Source organism: Ambystoma mexicanum, chromosome 2q (assembly GCF_040938575.1).
Source record: "Ambystoma mexicanum isolate Mex_15411 chromosome 2q, UKY_AmexF1_1, whole genome shotgun sequence".
NCBI lineage: Eukaryota > Metazoa > Chordata > Amphibia > Caudata > Ambystomatidae > Ambystoma > Ambystoma mexicanum.
Window position 1 is genome coordinate 188,285,727 of NC_090924.1, and position 26,092 is coordinate 188,311,818.

The 26,092-nt window shown below is 43.9% G+C and overlaps 1 protein-coding gene across 2 annotated transcripts in view; it reads left to right on the plus strand.

The window, feature by feature from the left end:
- LOC138569268 (cathelicidin-1-like) overlaps positions 1-26,092 on the plus strand; it is a 242,583-nt gene that overhangs the window by 34,955 nt on the left and 181,536 nt on the right. Inside the window, exons 2-3 of one of the 2 annotated variants that reach the window (XM_069647100.1) lie at positions 4,047-4,090; positions 20,033-20,140. In XM_069647100.1, the coding sequence (XP_069503201.1) occupies positions 4,055-4,090; positions 20,033-20,140 (144 nt within the window). In that variant the 5' untranslated portion in view covers positions 4,047-4,054. The remainder of the gene's footprint in view (positions 1-4,046; positions 4,091-20,032; positions 20,141-26,092) is intronic. The other variant, XM_069647099.1, reaches the window with a different exon arrangement.

Below are 26,092 nucleotides of genomic sequence, written 5' to 3' on the forward strand. Positions count from 1 at the left end.
CTGTGTCCTTCTGCACACCTGAGCAGATCAGAGGCCCATACCACGGTTTTAGTGATGTTTTTTCTAGGTTCATCACAGTTCACCAAAAAATTGTAAAAAACAAAGATTTTGGACCAGTCCCGTTCCTCTTCAGACTCTTCTCCATCTCCTTGATATGGTTCGTCTTGCATTCTTTCTTCCTCCGGCTCATTGTTCAGTTCCCTTGTCCTTCCTGTGTTGGGTGCCACCCGTTTGAAGTATGACACATTTCGTGTCACTGACGAGCAGTCACTTCGTAGTGCAGTGACCATGCTGCCTTTTTTGTGTGTCACGATGAATGGGGTAGATGCAAAGGTAGCATCTTCTTTTCTCGTTTTCGGTTGTCGAAGCCACACTTCATCTCCCAGCTGCACAGGCGTTTGCTGGGCTCTTCTTTTGCGTTCTGCAACCTCTTTCATTTTGGCCTTGGCTCTCTCATCGTTCTCTTTGGCTTCCTGTTCAAGCGTTGTCAGTGCTAGTGTCCTCGGATTTTCTGGTAATCTCGTTATGATTGGCCTTCGAAACATGAGGTCCGCAGGGCATATCCCCGTCATGCTGTGGGTTGTGTGCCGGTATTCCCTCAGCAATTGGTTGAGGGCTTGCTCGAAAGATTTGTTCTGGATGCTGGCTATCTGGAGAGTTCTTTTGATGCTGGCCATGAATCTTTCGACCATGCCGTTTGCCTGTGGCCATCGTGGTGTGATCATGCGGTGTTGGAACCCCATGTATTTGGCAAAGTTGTGAAAGTCATGACTTGCGAATGTGGGGCCGTTGTCCGTTTTTATGATTTTGGCGATCCCATATGCCGACAGCATTCTGTCTAGAGCTGGTATGACACTGGCCGTTGCGCTGCTTTCCACTATCTGTGCATATGGGAAGCGTGAGTCTTCGTCCATGAGGACCACTACATGGGTTCCATCTCGGAGGGGTCCAAATAGGTCCACTGCTAGCTCCTCCCACACCTGCTTGGGCAATGGTGACATTTGTAGTGGGTTGGGGTGTGGGGGTGGCGCTACCTGTGCGCAGATGTGACATTCCCCCACAACGTTGTTTACCAGGTTGTCCAGTTGGCGGAACCAGACTTTTTGACGGAGGAGGCGCATGGTAGCTACCACTCCTCTGTGGCCTTTGTGGGCCAGGTGCACTGTCCTTTCCCGGAGTTCCTTCGGGATCACTACTTTGCATCCTTTGAGTACTACATGATCCTCGACCACTGTTAGTTCATCGCGTATTTGATCAAGCCATTTGATGTCTTCCCGTACTGTTTCGGCTTCGTCCTTGGCCTGTTGTCTCATGAGTGCTTTCCTGTTGGATTGTAGGCAGTGCCTCACGATTCAAAGGGCTGGGTCCTGTTCAGAGTGTGTGATCAATTCCGGCCACCCCACCGGCAGTGGCTGTAGGTGATGTATTATATAGTTTATGTAGGCATCTGCTATGGAAGGCTGTGAGTCTGCTGGTCCCGTGGGGTGTCGGGACAGGTAATCTGCGGGATTTTCGTCCTTCCCCGGTCGATGTACCACTGTGAACTTGTAATCCTGTAGACGTAGACCCCACCTGGCTATCCTCGGGGGCATGCATGCTCTTGGATCACTGTAGATAGTCAGTAGCGCTTTGTGATCTGTGACTATTGTGAATTGCTTGCCAAACAAGAACAGGGGGAAGTATTCACACGCCCACACTACCGCCAAGCTCTCTTTCTCCACTTGGGAGTATGCTTGTTCTGTGGCGGTGAGGCTCCTGCTGGCATAGGCCACGATGTAGATGTTGGATGGGTCCATGGGGTCTTTCTGGGTGAGTATGGCTATTTGCCTTGATCCAGCAGGGGGGGCAGCACGTGTGCAGCAGCAGCTGGGTGTGTCGCCGCTGCATGGATCTGCCTCTGCTTATTTTTGCGGGCAGGTGGTGCCGTTGCAGGGTCCCCCATACCTTTGCCGGCTGTTGCGCTGACGAACTGGCAAGCATCGTGGTCCCGCTCGCAGGCTGTGGCTGAGTTGCGTGTTAATACGCTTGCATGCGCATGTCTTCCGCTTGCGCGGCGATGGACCCGGCCTCCGCTGGGCTCCGATGCGTGTGGGAGGCGCGCCGACGCGCTGCACTGCCCGACGGCAGACCTCCGTGCTAGGCACGGGCACCCCTCGTCGCCATTGTGCAATCGTATGTTGGCCGCGTGCAGGCCGCGCTTAAGCACCACACAGAGCCGAACCACGGTACAACCTTTCTTTATTGGTACAAGGCGGCAACTGCCTCTAACTCCCCTGGCCCCTCCCTAACCAAACGTCATGTCCCTTTTGACTTCTGCGCACGTGAGCCTACGTTAGGCCACACCCACATAACGATGTGGACTCGCGGACAGCATCTAGGACCCTTACTGTGGATGAGAGACATGTCTTCTTGTGAGACAGCGAATTTGGATCAGCACCTGCATTTAATTTCCAGCTTCATGACCTATTCACTGTTTTCAAATATGTTCCATCTTGCAGGATTTTGTACATTTTGGAAACAACATTGTTGACAGCTGGTAATTAGCTGTGACAGCCAAATCTTTCCCAGGCATTGATATTACCACTATCACTGATTCTCTATAGGAAACCTTCAATTTGCCACTCAAAATTAAATATTCAAAAATTATATTTGAGCAGCACCAATGACTTAAAAAGACATAAAAATATGTGTAGAGTTCCATCAGGAACCCAGACCGTCCACAGATTTTATTGAGTGGATGACATTGTCCTCTTTTCTAACAAAATAGGGCATCTTATATGACAGTGGACTCTGGATATAACTTTAGAATATTTAAAATCTTCAAGAAAGTATTAGTGCATGAGCAGGGCTAGTGCTGTTGAAAATTACTGCCATTTTCCAGATATGCCTTCTGATGCAATGATGAGCTCTCTATCCTAGTTACTGCTGTGACTTTAGTTGTTTCCTGCATTGGACTTTAGGTAGTTTTCTAATAATCTAGCCATGTTATTGGAATTTAACAAATGATTAGTTCTGATATTTCTAACAGCATATTCTGCTATTCGGCTGTCCAATCTATTGTACTCATATATTTCCTGTAGAATGTCCAGAATGGCCGAGATCCATATTGATGAAATGTGAAGCCATTCTAGCCTTCTCATCTCTTTCTTTGATTCAGTCATTGTGTATGTTACACTGTCTGTATTTGTGGGTCATAACTGAAATGGCAAATACATATAGCGCTACTTTAAAAGTATCCCAAATGATCACAGCTTTAGTTTCTTCCAACTTGTTAATGATGAAAAAGTCCTCAAAATTGTCCTTGGTCAGGTTTTCAGGGCTTTCAAGGTGATAACATTCATATTCATGTCTCGTCTTGTAATACTGTAAGTTCCTTGGCTCAGCCTATATATGGTGTTTAGGGGTATCAAGCCACTTTGCACCCACTATTTAAATGTGGAGTCTCTATCCAAGAGATGGCCCAGTAGCAAGCTACAGTTGCCTCCCAGACGTAGTGACACTGATAGCCATAGTCTACACCGACAGACAGCTCCAGAAATGGGTTTAACTGCACTAGGACCACACAGGTTCAATATAATAAGATATGTAATGCCTCACATAAGTTTATCACACAATCACCTATCACATGTGCCTGTCCCTTGGCCTTTTAGTACTGCACTAATATTCTTTGGAATTCAAATTATGACCTTGTGTTTTTTGTCATTTGCTGGTGAGGAAAGGGCTGTATCATACCATGGCTTGGATGTACACTGGAGTTATTTATTAGGAATGTAGGACTCCTGCAGCAAAACAAGGTTATTTGATGAACCTGAAATGATCCTGCCTTTATAAGGATAGTGTAAAGCGTTCTCAGTAAGTGAGGCTTACTTCAACATTTGCCTAGGCACCACCTTATTCAACTATGCATAACACCATGTCATCAATAGTGTTTGTATTAAATTAACCCACAAAGGTGGGAAAACCGATGGGGTGTGTGGTGGGTTAATGAAGATGAGACAGACCTTGTGTGATACTAACAAAATTGATCTGTCATTCTCCACTTGCAGACGAAGAAATGTCTCTGATGCAATCAAGACACACCACATCAAAGGTGAAGAGCAAAGTCGACACTGTACTTAAACAACTAATTATGAAAGCAGCAAGCTAAATGCATCATGTGATCCAGCTGGCTTTGAATTTCAAGGTGTTAGTGACATTTCAATCAGGTGGTTTCTTTCCTAGGTAAACAGCAAGGGATTGGTGTCAGAGAAGGATTTAGCAACATCATTGAGCAAGATCCTCATTTTAGTGGTTTCAAAACGACTGTATTTGTAGCCCTGGCGTTTAATTCAGGGCTCCTGACAGAGATTTCTCAGCTTTACTGTCTCCTTAACAAAGTACTAGAATGCAATGATTTTATTTCTACCGGCAACCAATTTACAGACCTTAAAACTACTTTGAGGAGGAGTTGTCTGAGTCTGATTTGTCCTGGTTTCAGTTTGGAAGTATTTTCCACCAAGAATTTTCATGTGAACTAAATCTTTTAGCAGTCAAGGAAGACCCTTTTTAGGAAAGTGCAACAGTCATCACTCTCCACTTCCTCTCTTAAACTACAACTCCAGAGGTTGTACTGTCCATTTCTATATTCTAACTTGGTAATCACTTTATTAATTACTGGTGTAGGTTCCAAGCCAAGGTGTCTGGTGTCTGTTGCTCCTTTACTGCCTTTAACTTTCATTTTAACAGCAGTCACCATAATGGATCTATGGGTGATGGCCCTTGTTACTACTGCCATATCTGCTTTAATTTGATAGATATTATCCTTAAAAGCCTTGAGGTCTGCTATTAGCATATACATGAGTAGTTACTACTATTTGCCAGCCTGGATTGGGCAGGGTAAGAAGCGGTGAGGGGTTTTCCGACTGTCTTTTTTTTGGTGTCCATGCATGGATCTCTGGCTTTTAACATCTACCATGATAACTGCTTAGGTGTTCTCCAACTTTGCAATCTGCTTCATAGAAACTGTTTTTGATGGCCTACAGCCTTCAGAATGGCTTTGATGTTTTGGAATAAGCATAGGAGAAAGATATATTGGTCTTGGAGTATAGCTCAGGAGCAACACGTTTTTCATGAAAGCAAGATACTGCAGAGCTGTACAGGCCCGAATTCCGGTCCGCATTTAGAGACTGGTCTTAGAGACTTGTCCCTGGTGTTACGACTGAGCCTTGGGTATAAGCTCTGATCATTGGAACTCCCGCAGTTTTTTCTGTCACAATGGTACAAATACTAAAACAACTGCTCAAGTAGACAATGTTTACTATTAAAACAAGGGTGTCTTTATGAGTTAAGCATTTTAATTGCAAACTTGGTTGAACTGGAAATGTTTTAACATGAACTTGCATTAGGTTTAACGTAAAAAGAAAATGTTTCTCTATTAGAAAGTGAAAGCTTTTCATATACTTTAGCTTCCTCTTTGGTGTGGTAAATTCGCTGTTAGTGGGGAAAAAAGATCCTCCTAGAGAGGAAGTGTTTAGTTAAATATAATCATACCTGGATGTTGCTTTGCCATTCCCCTCTCTGCTTTGGAATGTCATTCGTATCTCTTGGCCTTGGCAGCAGGTCCTGTCTCACACATCTTGATCTTTGCCCAGCCTGAATTCAGCTCAGCTTGGCCCTTGCTGAGAGGCCTGTGGCCTGCTGTAATTTTCCTAAACCATTATAATGCGGTTTCTACAGTGTCCATGTTATACTACATCCTCCATAGGTTAGTCACACTTGATTCTGTCAGGCCCTATAAGTTCTCCTGCAGTTCCATAAGGTTATTTGCATATAAGCATCTGCAATCCTTGCTCAGGATCTCTCGCTCCTTGCAGTTTCTGCATAGCTGTGTTTGGCTAGTGGCAAAATAATAAAAGCAATAACACTATGTATATTTGTCTGTCCTCTCACTATAGAAGTGTACGCTCATTTTTTTCATGTATTCGAGTGTGTGTGTGTGACCTGAAGTGCAAATGGCATGTGTGCTTCATGTCTAACGCTGCTATGTCGTGGTGTCTCTAACGATGTTAGCAACATGGCTTCTTGGTGCTTTAGTCAAGACTGTCAATGCAGGTGTCTTTGTTCATGGGCTGTGGCTCTTCATCCACACAGGGATAGATCTCTATGTCCCTAGGTCGGTGTGGCTGGCTGAGGGATGCCTCTCAACGTACTTATCAATCATGGGTCCATAAGGAATCCGTCCAAAATAGAATGGGCGATTGCAGTGTTTCCTGGCCTTCTTCTGTGTTATGAATTTCGTAGGAGGGGAAGGTAGGCTTCCCCATCCATCTTCATAATATTCAAAATGCAGTCAGTAACAGTAGTTATTGAATTCACTCTGAACATTCTGATTGGCTGAGACAAGGTCGATAAGGATTTCCATGTGCTAATTTTCCAAATTGCATGTATGCTGGTTTTACCTTTTTTGTGAGCCAAGACTTGCATGTTTGTTACGTCTTCAAATCATGTGGCATTTGCAATCACCTGCTGCACCTGGAAAATGTCAATGGAACATGTGCTTCTGAGCTGGCATGTGTTTCCTCAACATACCTGCCGACTTGAAACCTTCTTCTCCCTTTGTATTGCCTCATGTCTGCACTTTTTGTTCTATGAGTATAATTTCCAGGTTCCACCACATTCCTGTAGTCTGACATCAGGAGCTTCTGCTCAATTTCTCATAATTTCCCTGCTCTGTCCAGACCTACTGCTCCTGACTTGTGTAACAGACCTGACCATCCCACTTTGATTCAGGTGCTAGGTGGCCTTTCTTGAGTCACTGAGGTGTTGTAGAACAGCTCATAAAAGCCTGATAGTCCCACGATCTGAAACTATTCTTTCTCAACCTGTTCAAGTAATGGTCATGCTGGGAAATAATCAAGGATGCTGTAGGGAAAATGGGGCTCTGAATTTCAGCTGGGACAGAATTTTAGTAAACTCAGACTCTGAAAGCAAGATGTGTGAGACTCTGGTGTGAGACAAAAGGCAAAAGGGAATTACGAATTCGGCATTGCATAATAACTGATGATCTAACATAGCATAATGCTGAACCATAGTTCACTATGGACTGAGTTGCAATGAAGACAAATAGTTACTAACCCTTAATCCTTAACACGCCTAATTTACTAATCTTATCACCACACTAATGATAAAGGCATCTCAGTCCATAGCTCATTGGTGCAACGTATTGGTGCAGATAGTTAGTAAAAATTGGCTCATTTTATGAGAGTTGCAAACACAGGCCCTGCGATGTTGCTTGGAAAATAAATAAACACACAAAAGCTGCTTCTGCATGACGATGTGAGCGGAGGAAGGTGAAAAGGCACGTTGCTCAAAGCAGTGCCATTGTTCACGTTCTGCTCCAAGAAACCAGCACTGAGAAATTTAGCTTTTGGCATCCGTTTTTCTGCTCTGAATCCTGTGGAAAGGTGGCAGGCAAAACATGTGTTTTCCAGAAGTTTCCAGAGGTTTGACTATTCATAGCTGGCGTCTGAGTGGCATGTGACATCACAGTGAGGGGCAGTCAATTCTTACACTTTCTGTTGAAAAACATACATCAAGGAGCAGATCACAGGGAGAGGCCTTAAAAAGGGAAGTGCATAGAGAGTCAGGGGGCTGTTTAGGAGGAACGGCTGGATTTGCTGACTGTGGCTGGCTGTCTGTCTCTTGGAATAGCTTGCTGAGCTTTTCCGGCCTAGAAGGAGAGAAAAGCAAATAAGAAAGATTTTCTGTGCGAGGGCACTGTCCAGGCAACCTGTGGTGGGAGAGATTCTCAACAGCCGAGCTGAGAGGGAATCACAGCTCGCTGAGTCTGAGCTCACACTGAACCAAGCATTTTTTAGGAGAGTGTCCAGTTCTAAGTGAGGGACGTGTGTGTGCAACTGCCAAAAAATTACACTGATCATTCAAAAGGAGTAAAATAGGCATATGGGAAGCTGTTTCATATACCACATTTTCCATTGCTAGACTATCTTTCTGCAAAAAGAAATAAGCTGCCAAGAGGAGTAGCTATCTCGAGGTTCAGATATAAAACGTGTTTATTCTGCCAAGATTAGAACAGGGGGGGAGAGCAGCAGTATTGCCACTAGGCAGACGGAGAGACATTTTCACCTGGTGTGTGAGAAATAAAAAGAGTTCTAAATTGCATCATTTTTTTGACAGTTTAGGAAACCGACATGTGTCAGTAAAGGAGTGCACATTTCTTTGCTTTTAACTCACCTACAATGCTCAATGTACAATGATGGCATGTCGTATTTTACTATGTGTGTTTTGTTCTGGCCATGCAGAAGATCTATAAAGCATCTTATGAAATAAAAACAATGAGCATGGCTAGTTATTGTTGACATAATCGCGTATGATAACGCATAGACAGGTACAAAGCTAAGGAGGTATTTTTACTACCACCAGCAGTATAAAGTAAGATTCATCAAACACTGTGAACTGGTGCAAATCATAAAGAGCTTATTACCCATATTACAGTTTACAGGTGACCTGATAAATCTATACTGAGTTTCTACACCAAACTACTAAAAAATAATACCACCATTGAAATAGCACTAAAATAGAAAAATTGGGTCCTAGTGCGCACCAGTTCTAAATTGCAGAATTTTTTGACAGTTTAGGAAACCGGCCTGTGTCAGTATATGAGTGTACATTTCTTTGCTTTTAACTCGCCTACAATGCTCAATGTGCAATGATGGGATGTCGTATTTTACTATGTGTGTTTTGTTCTGGCCATGCAGAAGATCTATAAAGCATCTTATGAAATAAAAAGAATGGTCATGGCTGTTTATTGGTGACATAATCACTCATGATAACGCATAGACAGGTACAAAGCTAAGAAGGTATTTTTACTACCGCCAGCAGTATAAAGTAAGATTCACCAAAACACTGTGAACTGGTGCAAATCATAAAGAGCTTATTACCCATGTTACATTTTCCAGGTGACCTGGTAAATCTATGCTGAGTTTCTACACCAAACTACTAAAAAATAATACCACCATTGAAATAGCACTAAAATAGAAAAATTGGGTCCTAGTGCGCACCAGTTCTAAATTGCAGAATTTTTTGACAGTTTAGGAAACCGGCCTGTGTCAGTATATGAGTGTACATTTCTTTGCTTTTAACTCGCCTACAATGCTCAATGTGCAATGATGGGATGTCATATTTTACTATGTGTGTTTTGTTCTGGCCATGCAGAAGATCTATAAAGCATCTTATGAAATAAAAAGAATGGTCATGGCTGTTTATTGGTGACATAATCACTCATGATAACGCATAGACAGGTACAAAGCTAAGAAGGTATTTTTACTACCGCCAGCAGTATAAAGTAAGATTCACCAAAACACTGTGAACTGGTGCAAATCATAAAGAGCTTATTACCCATGTTACATTTTCCAGGTGACCTGGTAAATCTATGCTGAGTTTCTACACCAAACTACCAAAAAATTATACCACCATTGAAATACCACTAAAGTAGAAAAATTGGGTTCTAGTGCACACCAGTTCTAGATTTTAGGTTGCCGCTCATAACCCCAGGTGGTCCTGTGTCTCTGGGGTCCCCAAAATACCCCAACATATTTATGGTGCATTGGTCAGGAAGTGGTAAAGCAATCACTGGGCGTGGCTTAGCATAGTCATGTTGTGTGCTCATGCCCTATCCTGAAGTGCATTGCGAGGGAATTGGCAATGATTGTACAGTATACAAGCTGAGTTTTTTTTAATTGTGTTATTGGTATTGGGTTCTGAGATGTCACAAATAGAAACAAGGTTTTCTGATTTATCTAGTTACTTAGAGACAAAACTTTTGATTTTCCCACGCGTTCATCTGAAAATCTGTTCACTTGATGACACAGGATTAGCAATGTAGTATAAAAAGATGACCCGAAAATATTTTTGAAGAGGGAAGTATTTTGAAAAACGTATCTTCTTAGAGTATTTCAAGCAAATGAATGCAAACAAGACATTGAAAGTATTATTTGGTTATGTGCCAAGTTGTGTTTTTTGTTACATAAGCTTCTAAAGCTGTGGGGAACATATTCTGATTTCATTGCTGAGTTACAGTTTAGTTTAGATACAGGACGGGAACGGTTGATACAGATGGAAGCAGGTATGGCTGTGGTCCAGTGTTCGAGGCTGAACCACCACAACTACTCACCCACAAGAGAACAGGGAGGGATGACACATCCCATGCTGCACCATTCAGTGCATTAACGATATTGAAATCTATCAAGGCCTTGATCGAACTATTAAAAAAAAGGGGAAGACGGTTGTATTGAAGATCATCTCAAGGTTGTATCTGATATTTTTAAGATGCTTCAAATACCTAGTGTCCAATATGGCTGCTATTTTCAACTTACATTAGCCTCTGCCCGTGGTATTTGAGGCTTAAATGAGCAACAAAACATGTCTTGGGAGGATTTTGAGAAATAGATTAGATGTCAATGCTTATCCTATCATACTATTCAACAGGATAAAAAAGGCTACTTATGCCATGACAGTCCAGTCAAATGATTTGCCTCGACAATGTTTTCAAAATTTATGAATGCCATTTTCACGCTTTGATGTGACCTTTAACCCTCATTCAGTAGAATTGAAGACTGCTTACTTCTATGGGCTTCAGAGAGATATTGTGTCTCAGCTAATCTGTCAATTTGACAGGGAAAAAACCACTAGAATGGATAAATGAACAGTTAACTAAAATCTATAAGGGAACATCTAATGAGAAAAAAGAGACCGCTAAGAGTAGAGAATCTAAGCCAAAAGCTAAAGAATCCACACCAGCAGTTCTAGAGGTAAAGTCTGTAAAGTTGCCACTAGAAACAGCCCAAACTCAGGCAAAGAATGACACACCATACAACCAAAGGGGTGGGGCTCCAAAGAGAACACCACCCCAAACCACTGTATTCCAATATATAAATGCCAGTGACAGAAGCTCATACATTAGTCCTCAGTATCTTGGTTAAGCTCCCAAGGTGGGATTTTGCTGTGAAATGCCAGGGCTAAATAACACCCAGAATCAGATGTACAATGGTTCAAATCAGATATTGGAGGCCGTAGTAGATTTGACCCTACCACTACGGTATATGGCCATCAGGAAAGCCCAAGGTATGTGGGTAGGTTCATTGAAAATGGAAATAAGCACAGGGAGCAACTACACCTACACCTAAATGAAAGACAAAATGTGAACTATGCACCTCGCAAATATACTCAGTCCCCACCACAGGTTCACCATGGTCAAAGGATGGTCACCCCACGATCACCACCTCCTGTCTCATGGGAATTCAGGGGAAACACAAACAGAAATCAATCTCCTAAAAGGTACCAGAACAGGCCTAATCACAGTGAATTTAACCATTACTGACCTAGAACACAGAGGGATGAGTTTAGGGACATGGACAGGTTCCAATGATTAGAGGCCCAGATTACATTGTCTGAGCAAATAGGGAAATTGTGTGCAGCACAAAAACAACAGCCAAATGAATGTGCAGAATGTCACAGGAGTGATCTTGCGCGCAGTGACAACATGTGACTAGTTAGTCATTTTGCTACATTGGGAACACAGAAATTACCATGAATTACCTTTTATTAGAAAACGAACAAATGAAAGTGAGACAGGGAACAGTAACACACACACAAAGGGAGTGTGGTTTAACTTAGATTTGAACCAAACCATTCGGGTGCACGAAAATGAGGAACAGGAAAAAGAAATGAACGTGAAAAACCTGTAGAGCAAAGCGATAGATGGCAATTTAAAAAGAATGTGCAATATGATAATGATGAAACACATGCTGTCAAAGAGATGATGGTTTGTGACAAGGTGGATCATTGCAGGGTTAATGGTACATTGGATATCTGAGCCATGATAATTGTAGAGAAAGTAGCACGTGACCTATCTTTATCTGATAATCAAAACACTATTCATGCTTTCACAGGAATGGAAATACCCCCAGAGACAGGCGCAGGTAAGTCACTTGTACAATCTTTTGAGCCACAGATTTTTCAGGAGGTGAAAATGACATGTACCATACAAAATGTATGCCGCACAACACTAATGAAAATATACATTCACTAGGTTCCAGAATGGAGGTAACTGGAAAGGACCCAGGCAATGAGGAAAAAGCAGTAGAGGAAAGGAGGGTGAACACTGGTAGTCCCGAGACAGGGGGGCAGTCAGTGGCTGTGCTGCAAAGGGGTTCCGAGGTCCAACAAGGTAAGCATAGGGATACAAAGAGGATGGGCAAAAAAGGGGCTAAGGTGTCATTTCATATTCCCCTTTGCCTAGCAAGAAGTCAGGCAGGCCTAAGGTAAGTAAGCCCTGAAATCAGTAACAATTCACACTTCATATGTGTACTTGAAGAATGTGAGGATAGATATTATGCACATATCACTATTGAAGAGAGGTGTTTCACATTTGCAATGATTGACACAGGCGCTCAAGCAACGATAATGTCAAAGAAACTAATGCAAAGCATAAATGAGGAAAAATCCCCACAGGACATGCTGATATTTAGGCAGAGTGAAGGCCCTGTGCTTATGGGGAAGAAATACCAGTGGTGGGTTTCACTGAAGTTGACATCAAGATAGGGAGACAAAGAATGAGACAGGAAGTGGTCCTTATAGGAACAAATTGCCTTAGGAGGCTGTGACCTCTAATTGACAGAGGTTTTTTGGCTAAAGACCACAATACCCCATTTACTCCAACACCTAAAAAGGTAATGAACCAGAGCAACAGTGCAGAAAGTTCAGTGGAAGTGTATCTTCAAAATGGCTGTGTACCTATGTCACTGTCATTCTCATGTGTCAGAGTGAAATACAAGGGGAAAAAGGAAAAGCAATCTGCAGAAATTTTTTCTGGACCCCAAAATAAATTGGCAGACACAGATTGATGAGAACACATTGCGTTTTTATCTAAATGAGGAAAATTTTAAACCGAACGTTGCTGCAGAGTCAGATTAGGAAACATTTATTTCAACAATTGCAGAGATAAACATGGAAGAAGGGCAGACCTAGATTCTGGTGCATGTTAATGGGCATCAATACATGATTGAGCCAGTGTTTAGAGCAAGAAACAAGTTTTATTAATGAAATTGTGTATAAAACAAATACTTGAGAGAGAGGAAATACCAAGTTTTAAAATAGAAAATCAACACATCTTTGGGCTGGATGACCCTGAATTTGGGAAAAGAATTGTGGGAAGTTGCATGTTGAAAATCACAATTGGTTCCAAAAGCATTTACCACAATGTTTGGACTGTAAGTGGGACCAATAATAAGTTTTACTTGGCAAATGACATCATGCACAGAATGTGTATGGTGTTACATTTCTTGAACCAAAAGGTTTAGTCTAGGCTGGGTGGAGCGGGACCTGAATTTGAAAATAAAAGACAAGCTTGTCATTGTGCCCAAATGATGCCATACGCAATTGAGCTTGAGGTAAAGAAGGACATCACTATTCCTGTGTTCACCAGACAGTTCGTAATAACATTAAAATACAGTAAGGGACAACAGATGGAAGGGCCTGATGCTTTTGTGCGCCTCAATGAATCCATGAAACAGCAAGGACTAGAATGTGGATATCCACCATTGGTAGAGATTGGGGATGGCCCCGCTCAACTACTGTTGAATAACAAGGGATACCGGAACATTTATTTGAAAGAAAATACAGCATTATGGATGGCAATACAGAAATCCCACTACACTGTTGATTTAAATAACACAGTGATTGGGGAAATCCTTGGAGGCTATGCAACTTTGTGGGGTGAATTGGCCGTGTCACTGGATTCTAAACCAAAAGGGGATTTTCAGGATCCTGTCTGTTTACCCTTATGAACCAGAAGAAGCAATATACTGTTATCAAGATAATTGTATCCTTTTTGAAGTAGATGAATCTGAAAGAGAAAATCAGCAGGTGAAACACAGCAAATTGAGATGGAGGTCAATGTTCCAAAATATCTGATGGTGGCGGCTCTCCAAAGAGACACTGCCACACAATTAGAGGAAAACACAGAGGTTCCTCTTTTGGAGGACCTCCCAGACCTTTCTAAAATGGTAGAGGAACAAATCCAAGCTGCAGATGCTTGCACAAATGAAGAGGAAAAAGACCATGTGAGGAAAATATTCATCGAGTTCAAAAAGGTTTTTGCCAAAGATACCTATGACTGTGGGCTAACCGATTTACATGTTGCTACACTACTTGAAGGGTACGGTAGGGAACCAGTATGTGTTTGACAATATAGTTTACCCCTGACCTGCCTGGAGTCCCTGGTGGAAATAATTGAAAATCTGCAATCCAGAGGCATTATTAGGCCTATTGGCAGTACTTCATATACTCCCATATTAGGTGTGCTAAAGCCCAATGTCCAATGGTGCTTGTGTGCAGACGTGAGCAAACTAAATAAGAGGGTACCTGTTTCAAGGTGTCCTCTCCCATTTATTGATCAGGGCCTTGCACAAGTTTAAGGGTCAAATATATTTACGACTCTGGATCTTATAGATGGGTACTGGTGTCTGCCATTGCCCAAACACATAGAGAATCTATTTACCTTCTCCTTTAAACCATTGCAATATGCATGGACCCGGATCCCCTTTGGCTATATGAATACTGGAAGTGAGTTTGGATATTCATTCGTAAAGTGCTCCCAGATGCAGCTCAGAGAGGAACTGTGGTTTATGTGGATGGTGTGCTCATCAACAATGAAGACTTAAAAAGTCACTTCAATGAAAATAGACATGTGCTCGGTCAGTTGCTAAAGGTATCTTTACAGAAAGCGCAGTGGTGCTGAAAGAGGGTCAACTTCCTAGGTCATGAAGTAACAGAGCATGGATTAAATCCACAAAAGAAAAAGGTGGAAGCTACTCAGAAACTAAAAGATCCCAATAATTTGAAAGGCTTAAAAAGCGTGTTAGGAATGAGAAGTTACAACAGGAAATTCATTGAAGATTATGCTGAAGTCACACAACCTTTGACTAAATTACTGAAGCAGGGAGTAACCTGGGAATGGTAAAAGGAACAAAGTGAGGCAGTGGCCAAATTAAAGAACTGTTTGATGAAAGCACCATATTTGGCTTACCCAAAAAGGACCAGGATTTGTTTATAGAGATAGGTTTCACAGATCAATGTATGTCAGTCGTCCTGTACCAAAAACACAATGTAAATAACAAAACCATTGTATATGCCAGCAAGGCATTGTCGCAAGTCGAGCCCAAATGTAGTGAATGTGAAACAACACTTTTGACCACTGTCTAGGCATTACAACCCTTCTGACCCATAAGGGGAACAGGTGATTGTTGAAACAAGTTACCAGCCTTTACAATTTCTATAGAGTAAAAGGATCAGATCCGGGAATTTGGCCCAGTCAAGAATAACATCATGGACATTGGCATTGCAGGGATCCCCAGTGGACGTGAGGTATGGACAGAATACAAAATACCCAGTTGCTCAAGGGCTAGCAGACTTACATGATTGTGCAGCTGTTTGTGCACTGAAAGCACAGAGCTGTAAACACATGTATTTGATGTTGAATAATCCCAACACAAGGCATTCAATGAAGAAATGTGCAGTGACCTCCATCTGTGTATGTAGATAGATGTGCATACCACATGGGAAATGATTCTGAAAAGGAATTTAGTGGAAGGAATAGCACATGTTTGGGTCAAGTGTTATGGCATTCCAAGGGTAAGCATGAGAGTGTGTTCCAAAAGCAGTCAACTTGCAGAATTGGCTGCTATTTATAAAGCAATATCCACAGCGGTAGAAAATACATTTAAAGAAATTGTTTTAGTCACTGATTCTGTTTATGCCGAACTTTTGTTGTGGAATATTTACCCAGGTGGATATTGAGAGAATGATCACTTATAACAAAAAAACACTTAAACATGGCAAAATGATTCAGGTCATAGATAAACATGTTTCCGAAAATGACATGACCATTCATTGGAGGAAAATACAGGGCCATCTGAAAACAGCAGGGGAAGACAAGGAAAGGAATGACAAGGCAGATCCATTAGCCAAGATTGGGGCTGTGATGGGGGATATGTTTCCTATTGAGCACCTGCTTGGTGAAATCCAGGTGGATGCGATAACCTGCTCCAAAACATAGAGAACAGTTGATCAGCCATAGTGCAGTGGAGTTTTGATACACCTGATCAGGACTTGGTCAAGGCACAAAAAGAAGACCCCGTTTTGGGTCTCTTATATAATCATTTACTTGAAGCATAACAACATCCTCTGACCGAGGAGGACTGTAAAGGGAAATAAGAACTGAGGGTGTTACTAAAGAACAAAAAGAATTTGATTGCAGGATGGTCTGATGATGTGGAAATCTGTGTCAGGCCAAATCCAATGGGTAGTACCTTTGTCATTTTGGGGACTGATGCTACATCATGCCCATGATGCCATAACTCTGGACACAGTGGTTCCCAGACAAGATTGGATATTTTAAAAGAATATGCCTGTTGGCCACACATGTCACAAGATGTAGCACTATATACAGGGGGATACTTAGTGCGTGCACAGCTTCAACCTACTTCCCCAACACACAGGGCACCATTAATGAAAAAAGGTCTGACACTTCCGTGGACAGATTTGCAAATTGACTTTGTAGGTCCTGTGCAAAGGCCAGCATGGGGAAACAGGTATTTATTGACAGTTACTTGTTTAGTGTCCAAGTGGCTGGAATGCATTCCAGCACCGGATTGCAGTGCGCATATGGCGGCCACTTTGTTAGTCAACCATATTTTCTCTAGTTTCGGTTGACCTCAAAGGATAGAATCAAAGGATAGAATCAGACAGTGGGAGCCATTTCACCAGTGCAGTGATGACAAAGATGTGGCAAATATTGGGTGTAAAACATGCTTTGCCTGCCACCATTCCAAAGAGATTTAGGGCAGCAAAATGGGAAAAAAAATTCTCTGCTCACATCTTCTTGCAGAAGCAGCTTTCGTGTGTCTATATTTTCCAAGCAACATCACAGGGCCTATGTTTGCAACTCTCATGAAATGAGCCAATATTTACTAACGATCTGCGTCAATATTTTGCACCAATGAGCTATGGACTGAGCTGCCTTTAGCAGTAGTGTGAGAATACGATTAGTAAATTAGGAGTGTTAGGGATTAAGGGTTAGCAACTATTAGTCTTCATTGCAACTCCATCCATAGTGAACCATGGTGCAGCATTATACTCTGTTAGATCATCAGTTATTATGCAATGACAAACTCAAAACCCCTTTTGTCTTTTGTCTCAGACCAGAGTCTCACACCTCTTGCTGTCAGAGTCTGAGTTTACTAAAATTCTGCCCAGCTGAAATGCAGAGCCTCCTTTTCCCTATAGTGCCCATTTCTCCCGTGTGAGTTGTTTTTTTAACTCTTTGTAATAATGTATTTCAATGTGGAATATTGCAATATAATCAACCTTTCTAAGGGACATTGTGATTAGCAATCAAAGGTTTCCCTATTAAACAGACATTTTATTATCTGACTTTTTTCTGTGCTCTCACCTACAAGCCACCCAATCTGTTCTATGTTCTCTCCCTAAATTACCCAGGGTAATCCAGACATGGACCCCTTTCTCATGGTGCTTAGAGAGGCACAGCTTCAGCTCACTGATGAGGCCCGACCAGATAAAACATGTGTCTGATGTTGCTGTTGGTACTGTTGTTCAGAGGAGAATTGCCTAGCATTTTTGTGGTGGTCTGCCCATGTGGGTGGGATCAGATTGATATGCAAAAGTATATTTCTCCTCTGTGAAAGGTACAGTGGGCTACAACTTGGTTATAGACCCTCCTGAGTGGGAACCTACCTAGTGAACATGTTATTTGGCCATGTCTGATCTCATTAGTTGGATCAATGTGCTTAGAGAGGCTCAGCTTTACTTCACTGATGGGGCCCAATTAGAACATAACATTTGTCTGGGGTTGTTATTGGTGCTCTTGTAAAGAGGATAATTGCCTAGCATTTTGGTGCTGGACTGCTGCCCAAGTGGGTGGGACCAGAACAATATGCAAAAGGATATTTTTCCCCTGTTAAAGGTACAGTGAGCTAAACATGGTTGTAGACCCTCGTGAGGGGGAACCTACCCTGACAACAGGTTATTTTGTCGTGTTCGTTCTCGATAGAGGGGCTCCTAGACCTTTTGATTATATGTTCTCTCAGAAGTGTTAAGTGCCTGGTAGGTCCTTGCTTTACATTTATTCACAAGAAAGCACACTGTGGTAGCGTAGGCAACATGTGGCTTTCCGGATGTGTGAGCCTGCAACTCCAACTGTCCCTCACCATTGGCTACACTGGTTAGGGACGATTGTGGGCCAAAACATCTGGAGATCCCATAAGTGCTCACCATTCAAAATACTGGAAAGGTCTGATGATAGATATTGATTGTTGGTCACAGTAGAAGGAACACCAGGAAAATGTTGGTATGCGTAGAAATTATTCTAATCACGAGTACGAATAGTATTGTAAAGCCTGTGAATGCATGTGTCTAGACATCACCTGCAGCAAAGTGTGCAGTTCCTGGTAAGCATTGGGAATCCATTGATAGTGTTTATTGTTTTTTCACTACAGGCCTTACGATGATAACTCTAATGAGTACCCGGCGAGGGTGAATGAGTTTGTAAAACGCAAGCTCATTGGTCTTTGCCGGGACCTTATCTGCCCTAGAAGGCTCGGAGCTCCATGCGGCCCGGAGTTCTTCCATGACTGGCCGCCATGGAAAGGAAGCCTTTCCATGGCGGACATTTGTATTTTTTACTTTTTTCAATTTACTTCAATGTCCGCCATGGAAGGGGAGAAGGTACTACACATAGTCCCTTCTCCCTTTCCCTGGCGGCCATTTTCTTTGTTTACTATGGCCACCATGGAAAGAGAAAACAGACTATGTTTTCAGTCCATTGTAACCATTTTTGAAACGTTTTTATTTTTAATTTTTCGGCTGTAAAACGTAACACGGCCCGTAGCCAGGAAAAAGAAATGAGTACCCCAGCCTAATGGGCCGGGGTACTAATGGCAATATGCCCCTCATCCGCAGGCCATTACCGCATAAGGTAATTGCCTGCAGTCTCGGGGCATATCGCCTCAATAATGTGTATTTCCGCCATTACATCATGGCTGGTTGTAGGGGAATCTTTGATGTGTATTTCATTCATCTCTTTTTTTGTTCAAGAAGGGTGATACTGACCACAATGCTTAATCCAATAACTAAAAGTACAACTTCTTAAATGTTATCATTTGGCTAAAATTAAACATTGTTGAAATAAATATAAAATAGGGATGCCTGCAATGATTTAGTGGGACTTCTATAATTAATAAAATTCCTTGTTATGAAGCACACCTCGGAAACCATGCCCTCAGGGTAACTTTCAATGTATGACCTATTCCATATCTACCACTGTCTTCTAACAAGCACTTTGTAAGGCCCCTTTGAACCAGCCAAAGTGTGATTTACCAGAGGTATGTGCCCATAGCTAATTAAATATGCCTGTTCACTCCCTCACAGCCACAAATCATGACTGGTAGCACTGGTTGCGTAAGAATAAATCCCCAGTCTTAAGCAGTACACAAAATCTTACCTGAGGTTAAGCAGACTATCTAACCTAGGGCCTTTTTTGTTCTTTGAATATGGCCTAACATCAAAGCAACATAACTGAAACTGGTTTGTTTTATTTTGAAACCCACTGTATAATGAGATACCATAGTGTAATATAAACAACTAATGTATAGACCTGTGTACACGGGCCAAAGTGCAGGTTTTCACTCACACAATAGGACCGCTATATAAACTAAGCCTACAGCTCCCTCTCGTGATGACAACAGGTGAAGCTATGCAAATTGGACCACTGTATAATCTAAGGCATCAGCTCCCTCTAGCAGAGCATTCTGTGCATTTGGGAAGCCTCTACTGTGCATGGCGGCATTGGACAAACATACAATCTGGCCTTTCATAATTGTTAGATTTAAAGGAAACGTCATACACATTATTCTCTGTGCATGAGTTACTCAATATTTCACTTTCAATCTTTCCAAAGGATACGCCAACACATCCTGGGCAGCTGCAGTTCACCATCAAAGAGACAGCATGTGCCAAGCAGTTAGACAGTCAACATAAAGACAAGTGTGCATTCAAGGACTTGGGCGTAAGTTACACCACTTCAAAACATCTGTGCAGGTGATGTGTGCAAACTCTAACTGATGACAACTTGGATGTGATTGAAGTTTCCCCCATTTCATAAAATCTTGTTTTTCCTGAAGAGTGCTTGTATATATTGAGAATAATATCACATTTTTATATAGTGGTTCATACAGGGTTCATCCTTCTTTTAAGCCTTTTTAATAACAGGTGTCATTAGGATCCTAAATGTATCCATTGTATAGGCCTCAGAGGCTGAAGGGCAATATCGGGCCATATCGGTATTCAGACTTGTCACTGCAGGACACACAGATATATCCAATGGGGAATGATTCATCCGTTTAACAATGTTACTATTCTGGACTACAGCTTCAAATATTGTATATTTTTATAGAACCTGTGTATTTCTTGGGTACAATAAGAGTTTTGTATAATTTATTTGTGTATTGTCTTCTAGGTTTCTAATGATATTACATGAAGCTTCTGATAAGGACTTGGACCTTTAGAAAACAGAAGTATACTTCTGGAATACTAGCATGCCAGGAGAAACTATTATAGCCCTAACCTTCAAGTCCAGGTTATGAAGCTCGTGAAAATGAGAGGCCTTTGACAGTTATTGGCCACTATAGTAGACAGTAGAAAAGGTACCACAGCTTCTGTCTGGATAAAAAGAAAGCATTATTTTGTGAAAGAGAGCAGGATTTTTATATTGCACATCGATTACTGATTGACTATTAGAAAAACAATCAACACACCTTGAGACAGACCTGTTTTTTCTGAGATGGGGCAACCAGGATAACATATATATCTGAAACATAAAACCTCTTCTCAGTCATAGTTCTCCTGAATGATGAAAAATATTTACATTTCTATTGGGAAGAATTTTGTATTGTAGAACTTTTTCTTGAAAAAAATGTTTTACTTCAATATAATACAGATGTCAAAAAAACAATTGTGACCTATAGTATCCTCATGAGACACTATCTTGCCCTAACTAAAATAATGTTTTTTTTTTAATTATCATTATTATTATTATTATTATTATTATTATTATTATTATTATTATTATTATTATTATTATTGTGAATTGGTTTATCATAGTAAACCTTACACACACAAATTAAAAATGTTATACAATAAAAATGAAGGGCTAAAAGGAAAGGGAAAGAGAAAAAGGAATAACCAGGTTACTCACCGTAGTGACCACCTTACTCCTAGTCCATAGTCCCCTTTTCTCCATACTTATGGGACATCTCTCCGGCCTGTGGGACGGGACTGGTGCACTTTTGTAAAAAGCATCCACATTTTTTTCCCAAAATGTTGACCTTCCTCTCTTTCTCGCGCAGGGCCCGGCACGCAGCTGTAACCCCGCCCACCTACGCTCTGCCCCGCGCATCGCCCATCAGTCCTTTTCTATCGCCAGGTCAGAGACCTATTAGCAATAACAGAGGAACCTTATTAGAGGGGACGGTGGGTGGGCGTATGGAGGAAAGGGGACTATGGACTATGAGTAAGGTGGTCACTACAGTGAGTAACCTGGTTATACTCCTACGTCCCGTCCCCTTTCCTCCATACCTATGGGAGATTCCCAAGCACTCCTAACAGGAACTACAGGTGGATGGAAACACCCCTTACTGAAAAAGGTTCTTCAGCACAGCCTGACCAAACTGAGCATCAGCTCTTGAGCTCATGTCAAGACAATAATGCTTACAAAAAGCCGATGGGGAGGCCAAAGTAGCTGCCCTAGCGATGGACTCCCAGGGGACATATTTCTGAAGAGCAACCGCGGATGCCTTGCCCCGCACCAGGTGCGCGTGAATACCCTTAGGAGGTTTCAGCCCTTGGACGGTGAAAGACTCCGTGATGCAGGCGGTGATCCACCGAGAAATAGACGCCTTAGATGCCTGCTTACCCTGAGGGTTGCTGAAAGTCACAAAAGTTGAGAAGAACTCCTAAGCTCGGAAGTCCTGTCAAGGTAGAACTTAAGAGCCCTTCTGATGTCAAGACAGTGCAGAACCCTTTCAGCATCTGAGGCAGGGTTTGGAAAAAAAAACGGTAGGGCGATCGACTGATTCATATGGAATTCAGTTACCACCTTCGGTAGAAAGGCCGGGTTTGTCCATAGGACTACCTTGTCCTTGTGAAAGACCAAGAAAGGATGCTCCACTGACAAGGCCTGGAGCTCACTCACTTTCCTCGCTGACGTAACGGCGACCAGAAAGGATACTTTCTAGGATAGGTACTTGAGGTCAACCGTGGCCATTGGTTCAAAGGGTTTATGGCACAACCCCGTCAGGACTACATTTAAGTCCCAGGGCAGGTGCGGACTACGAACCGGAGGGTAGAGGCGTTTCAAGCCTGCAAAATGCTTCTTAACCACTGGGTTACTCAGAGAATAAGAGCATTGGTCTGTGGAAAGATAAGCGGAAACCGCTGAAAGGTAAGTTCTGCATGACAGAACGTGAACACCCGACTCTGCTAGGGAGGACACGAAGGACAGCACTGTGTCAATTGTAGCCGCCCTTGGATCCAACTGCTTTTCCAAACACCAATGACAGAACCTGAGCCATTTACTCCTGTATTGGGATCTGGTCGAGGGTTTCCTGGCTGCCTGTATAATACGCATGTTATCCGTAGACAAGTGAAGATGCTCTAAAGACTTGAACTCAGGCACCATGCCGCCAAGCTGAGCGAATGTGGGGAGGGGTGCCACATCTGCTGCTCCCCTTGATGAAGAAGATTGGGGGACACTGGTAACCTGATCGGCGGATACACCGACAGGTGTTGAAGTTCTGAGAACCAAAACCTGGCCGGCCACCACGGGGCTATGAGCAGAAGGGAACAGTTCACCAAGTTCTTCAGTTTCCAAATTGCTCGATGGACTAGAGGCAGAGGCAGGAAGGTGTAAGCTCTCATGTTGTGCCATGGAATCTTGAGAGCATCCTCCAGGGAGGATGCTCTCAGCCCCCCTCTGGAAGCATACTGAGGAAGCTTCTTGTTTACCGCCGTAACGAAGAGGTCCACCTCCGGTGTGCCCCAACGCAAGAAAATCCATGAGAGGACCTCTGCCTTCAACTCCCACTCGTAGCTGACCACTGACTGCCGGCTGAGGGCATCCGCTGTGACATTCACCTGACCCAGGATGTGCACTGGAAGCAGCCAGACCCCATGAAGCACGGCCCATTCCCATATCTGGATGGACAGCTCCACGAGGGGGGGAGGCTTCGTTCCCCCTTGCTTGTTGATGTAATACATTGACACCACATTGTCCGTGCGTATGCGGACCACCTTGTTGGCAATGAGCGGTCTGAACGCCCTGAGCACTAGGAAGATCGCCAGAAGCTCCAAATGATTTATGTGCAGGAGCTTGTCCTGAGGCGACCAGAGGTCTGAAGCCTGAAGAAGATCTAACGTCGCACCCCACCCCAGAAGGGAGGAGTCCGTCGTGATCGTCACCGTGGGGCTTGGGTCCAGAAACCCTGCAACCACCGACAGGTTGCTGAGAGATGACCACCAATCCAGGTCCACTCTCATGGAATCCAGAATCATTATCAGCTTGGAATCCGGGTCCACAGCCTGACGCCAGGAACTCCGAAGAGCCATCTGGGTCTGTCTCATCTTGAGACGAGCAAGAGGAAGAGCCAGCACGCACGAGGCCATGAGGCCCAGAAGCCTCTGGAACCACCAGGCCGACATGCTCTCCGACTGCACAAACATCTGACACGTGGCTAACAGATCCGCCATTCTGTCCACGGTCAGGTACACTCTGCAGTCGATCGTGTTCCAGCGAAAACCCAGGAAAATCAGGTCCTGCGAGACCGTCATGGAAGATTTCCGCCAGTTTACCGACAGCCCAAGATGGAACAGTAGCTGAATGAGAGACTTGAGATTGCCCGCTGCTTACAGCGGACAAGGGCTGCGTAAGAGCCAGTCGTCCAAATATGGATACACATGGATACCCTGGAGACGAAGATAGGCCACAATCACCGACATCATCTTCGTGAAGGCACGCGGCGCCGAGATGAGGCCAAAAGGAAGCACTCGAAACTGGAAGTGCTCCTCTCACAAAGAGAAGTGGAGATATCTCCTGTGTGGGTTCCAGATCAGGATATGCATGTACGCATCCTGAAGATCCACCGCGCTGAGCCAATCGCCCATCTGCAAGGAGGACTGTATCTTGCTGGGCGTGATCATCTTGAATTTCTCTTGGGGTAGGAAAAGATTGAACTGGGAAAGATCTAGGATGCTGCACAGGCCAGCCTGGTTGGGTTTGGGCACTGTAAACAGCCGGGAGTAGAAGACCTCCCCTCTTTCCCCAAGGGGAACGGGTTCCACAGCTCTGAGGTCCAGAAGTTTCCGAACCTCGGCTTTGAGGGAGGGCGAGCCCGACAGCTGAAAAGGAGGGTTGAGGGGTGGGGTAGGGGGTAGAGGTAAGCGGAAGCCCGCTTGAGCGACTGACAAGACCCATCTGTCTTCTGTGATGGCCTGCCACGACTCTCAATGAGACACAATACGTCCTCCCAACGGAGTCTCGTGCACGCACGGAAAACCCTCATTTAGTAGGTTTATCGGTGGCGGTGCCACCTGAATCTGAGGAGGAGGCTGAGGAACGGGAGAAAAACTGCGTCCGTTGTGGCCTACAGCGTTTATTCCCCGCAGGGGTATCCACTCTGCGAGACTTGTGGTCGATGAAGCCCCTAAAGCCAGAGGAAGGTCGACTTTGCGACAACGGTCTCTGGGTTTTGAAAGGAGCTTTAACCAGAACAGACAAGGACTTAGCTGTCTGAGTGCTATCCTTCGTCTTGGGGAGCTCTACATCTGTTGTAGCATGAAAGAGCTCCTTCCCATCGAACGGAAGGTCCAGCACCTGGTCCTGCACTTCTTTTGAGAATTTAGTTGCATGCAGCCACGCCTACCGTGAGGTATCAACCCCCAGCATAAGGCCCCGAGCCGAGGTGTCTACGTGATGAGCCGCAGCCTCCAGGAGAACCTGGGCCAAGACCCTGGCGTCGGAAAGGCCTCCTTTAAAGTCTTCCAGCTTCTCGACCGGGATAAACTCCTCAAACTCCGACAGACCTTTCCACATCCGCATGTTAGCTCCCGGTAATATCAATTCAGCGTCGGCCTGCCTGAGCTGCAAGGCCGAGTTAGCAAAGATTTTCCTCCCAAGGGAGTCGAGGAACTTGTCCTCCTTTCCCAGAACCTGAGTAGCTGTCGTGGAAGAGGATGCTGCAGGCCTGGACTGCAAAGTGACCGCAGCCACCACTGTGGAGAAGAAGGAGCAGACAAGACGACAGGGCCATCTCTTCCGAAGAATGCAGCCTGTATCTAGCATCAATTTTCTTATTGACAAAACGTCCATAGTGTGGCTTTTCCAAGACTCTTCGGACCTCGCCAGAACGTCCTTCTCCAAGAACAGGCCAGTACGCTCCAAGGGAGAAAGGGTGAACGCCCCAGAAAGCACGCCCTCCTGCGGGGAGGGTGCCTCGGGCACTGGAACATCTAAGAAGTTCATCATGTCCAGTACCCGGTCATGAAAAGCTCTGATAGAGCGGGGAAGGTCCTTGCTGTCCTGCTCGCCTTGTGCGTCATCCGACAGATCAGGATCCTGCTGAACCGTGTCGGGCGCTGCCTTGTCCACAAGGGACAATGAGGGCAAAGGCGGAAGAGTCGGGGGAGGCACCGTAGGCAAGGGAGGCGCCGGAGGAACCACCGGAGGAACAGGTGGAGCAGGAGGGGGAGACAGCATATCTGCCTAAAAAGCCCTTTAAATACTCCCTCATGGGGTCGGTATGCATAAGCGTTTGAAATTTACCGAAAAAAGCTTCCTCCAGGGACTGCTTCGGAACCTAAGGAGGCCTCTTATGAGGTGGACAAATCCAGGGACGTAACGGTGACGGGTGCCACACTGGCCCCTCCACCGATGTATCCACATAAATCAACGGTGCCGATCCTGCAG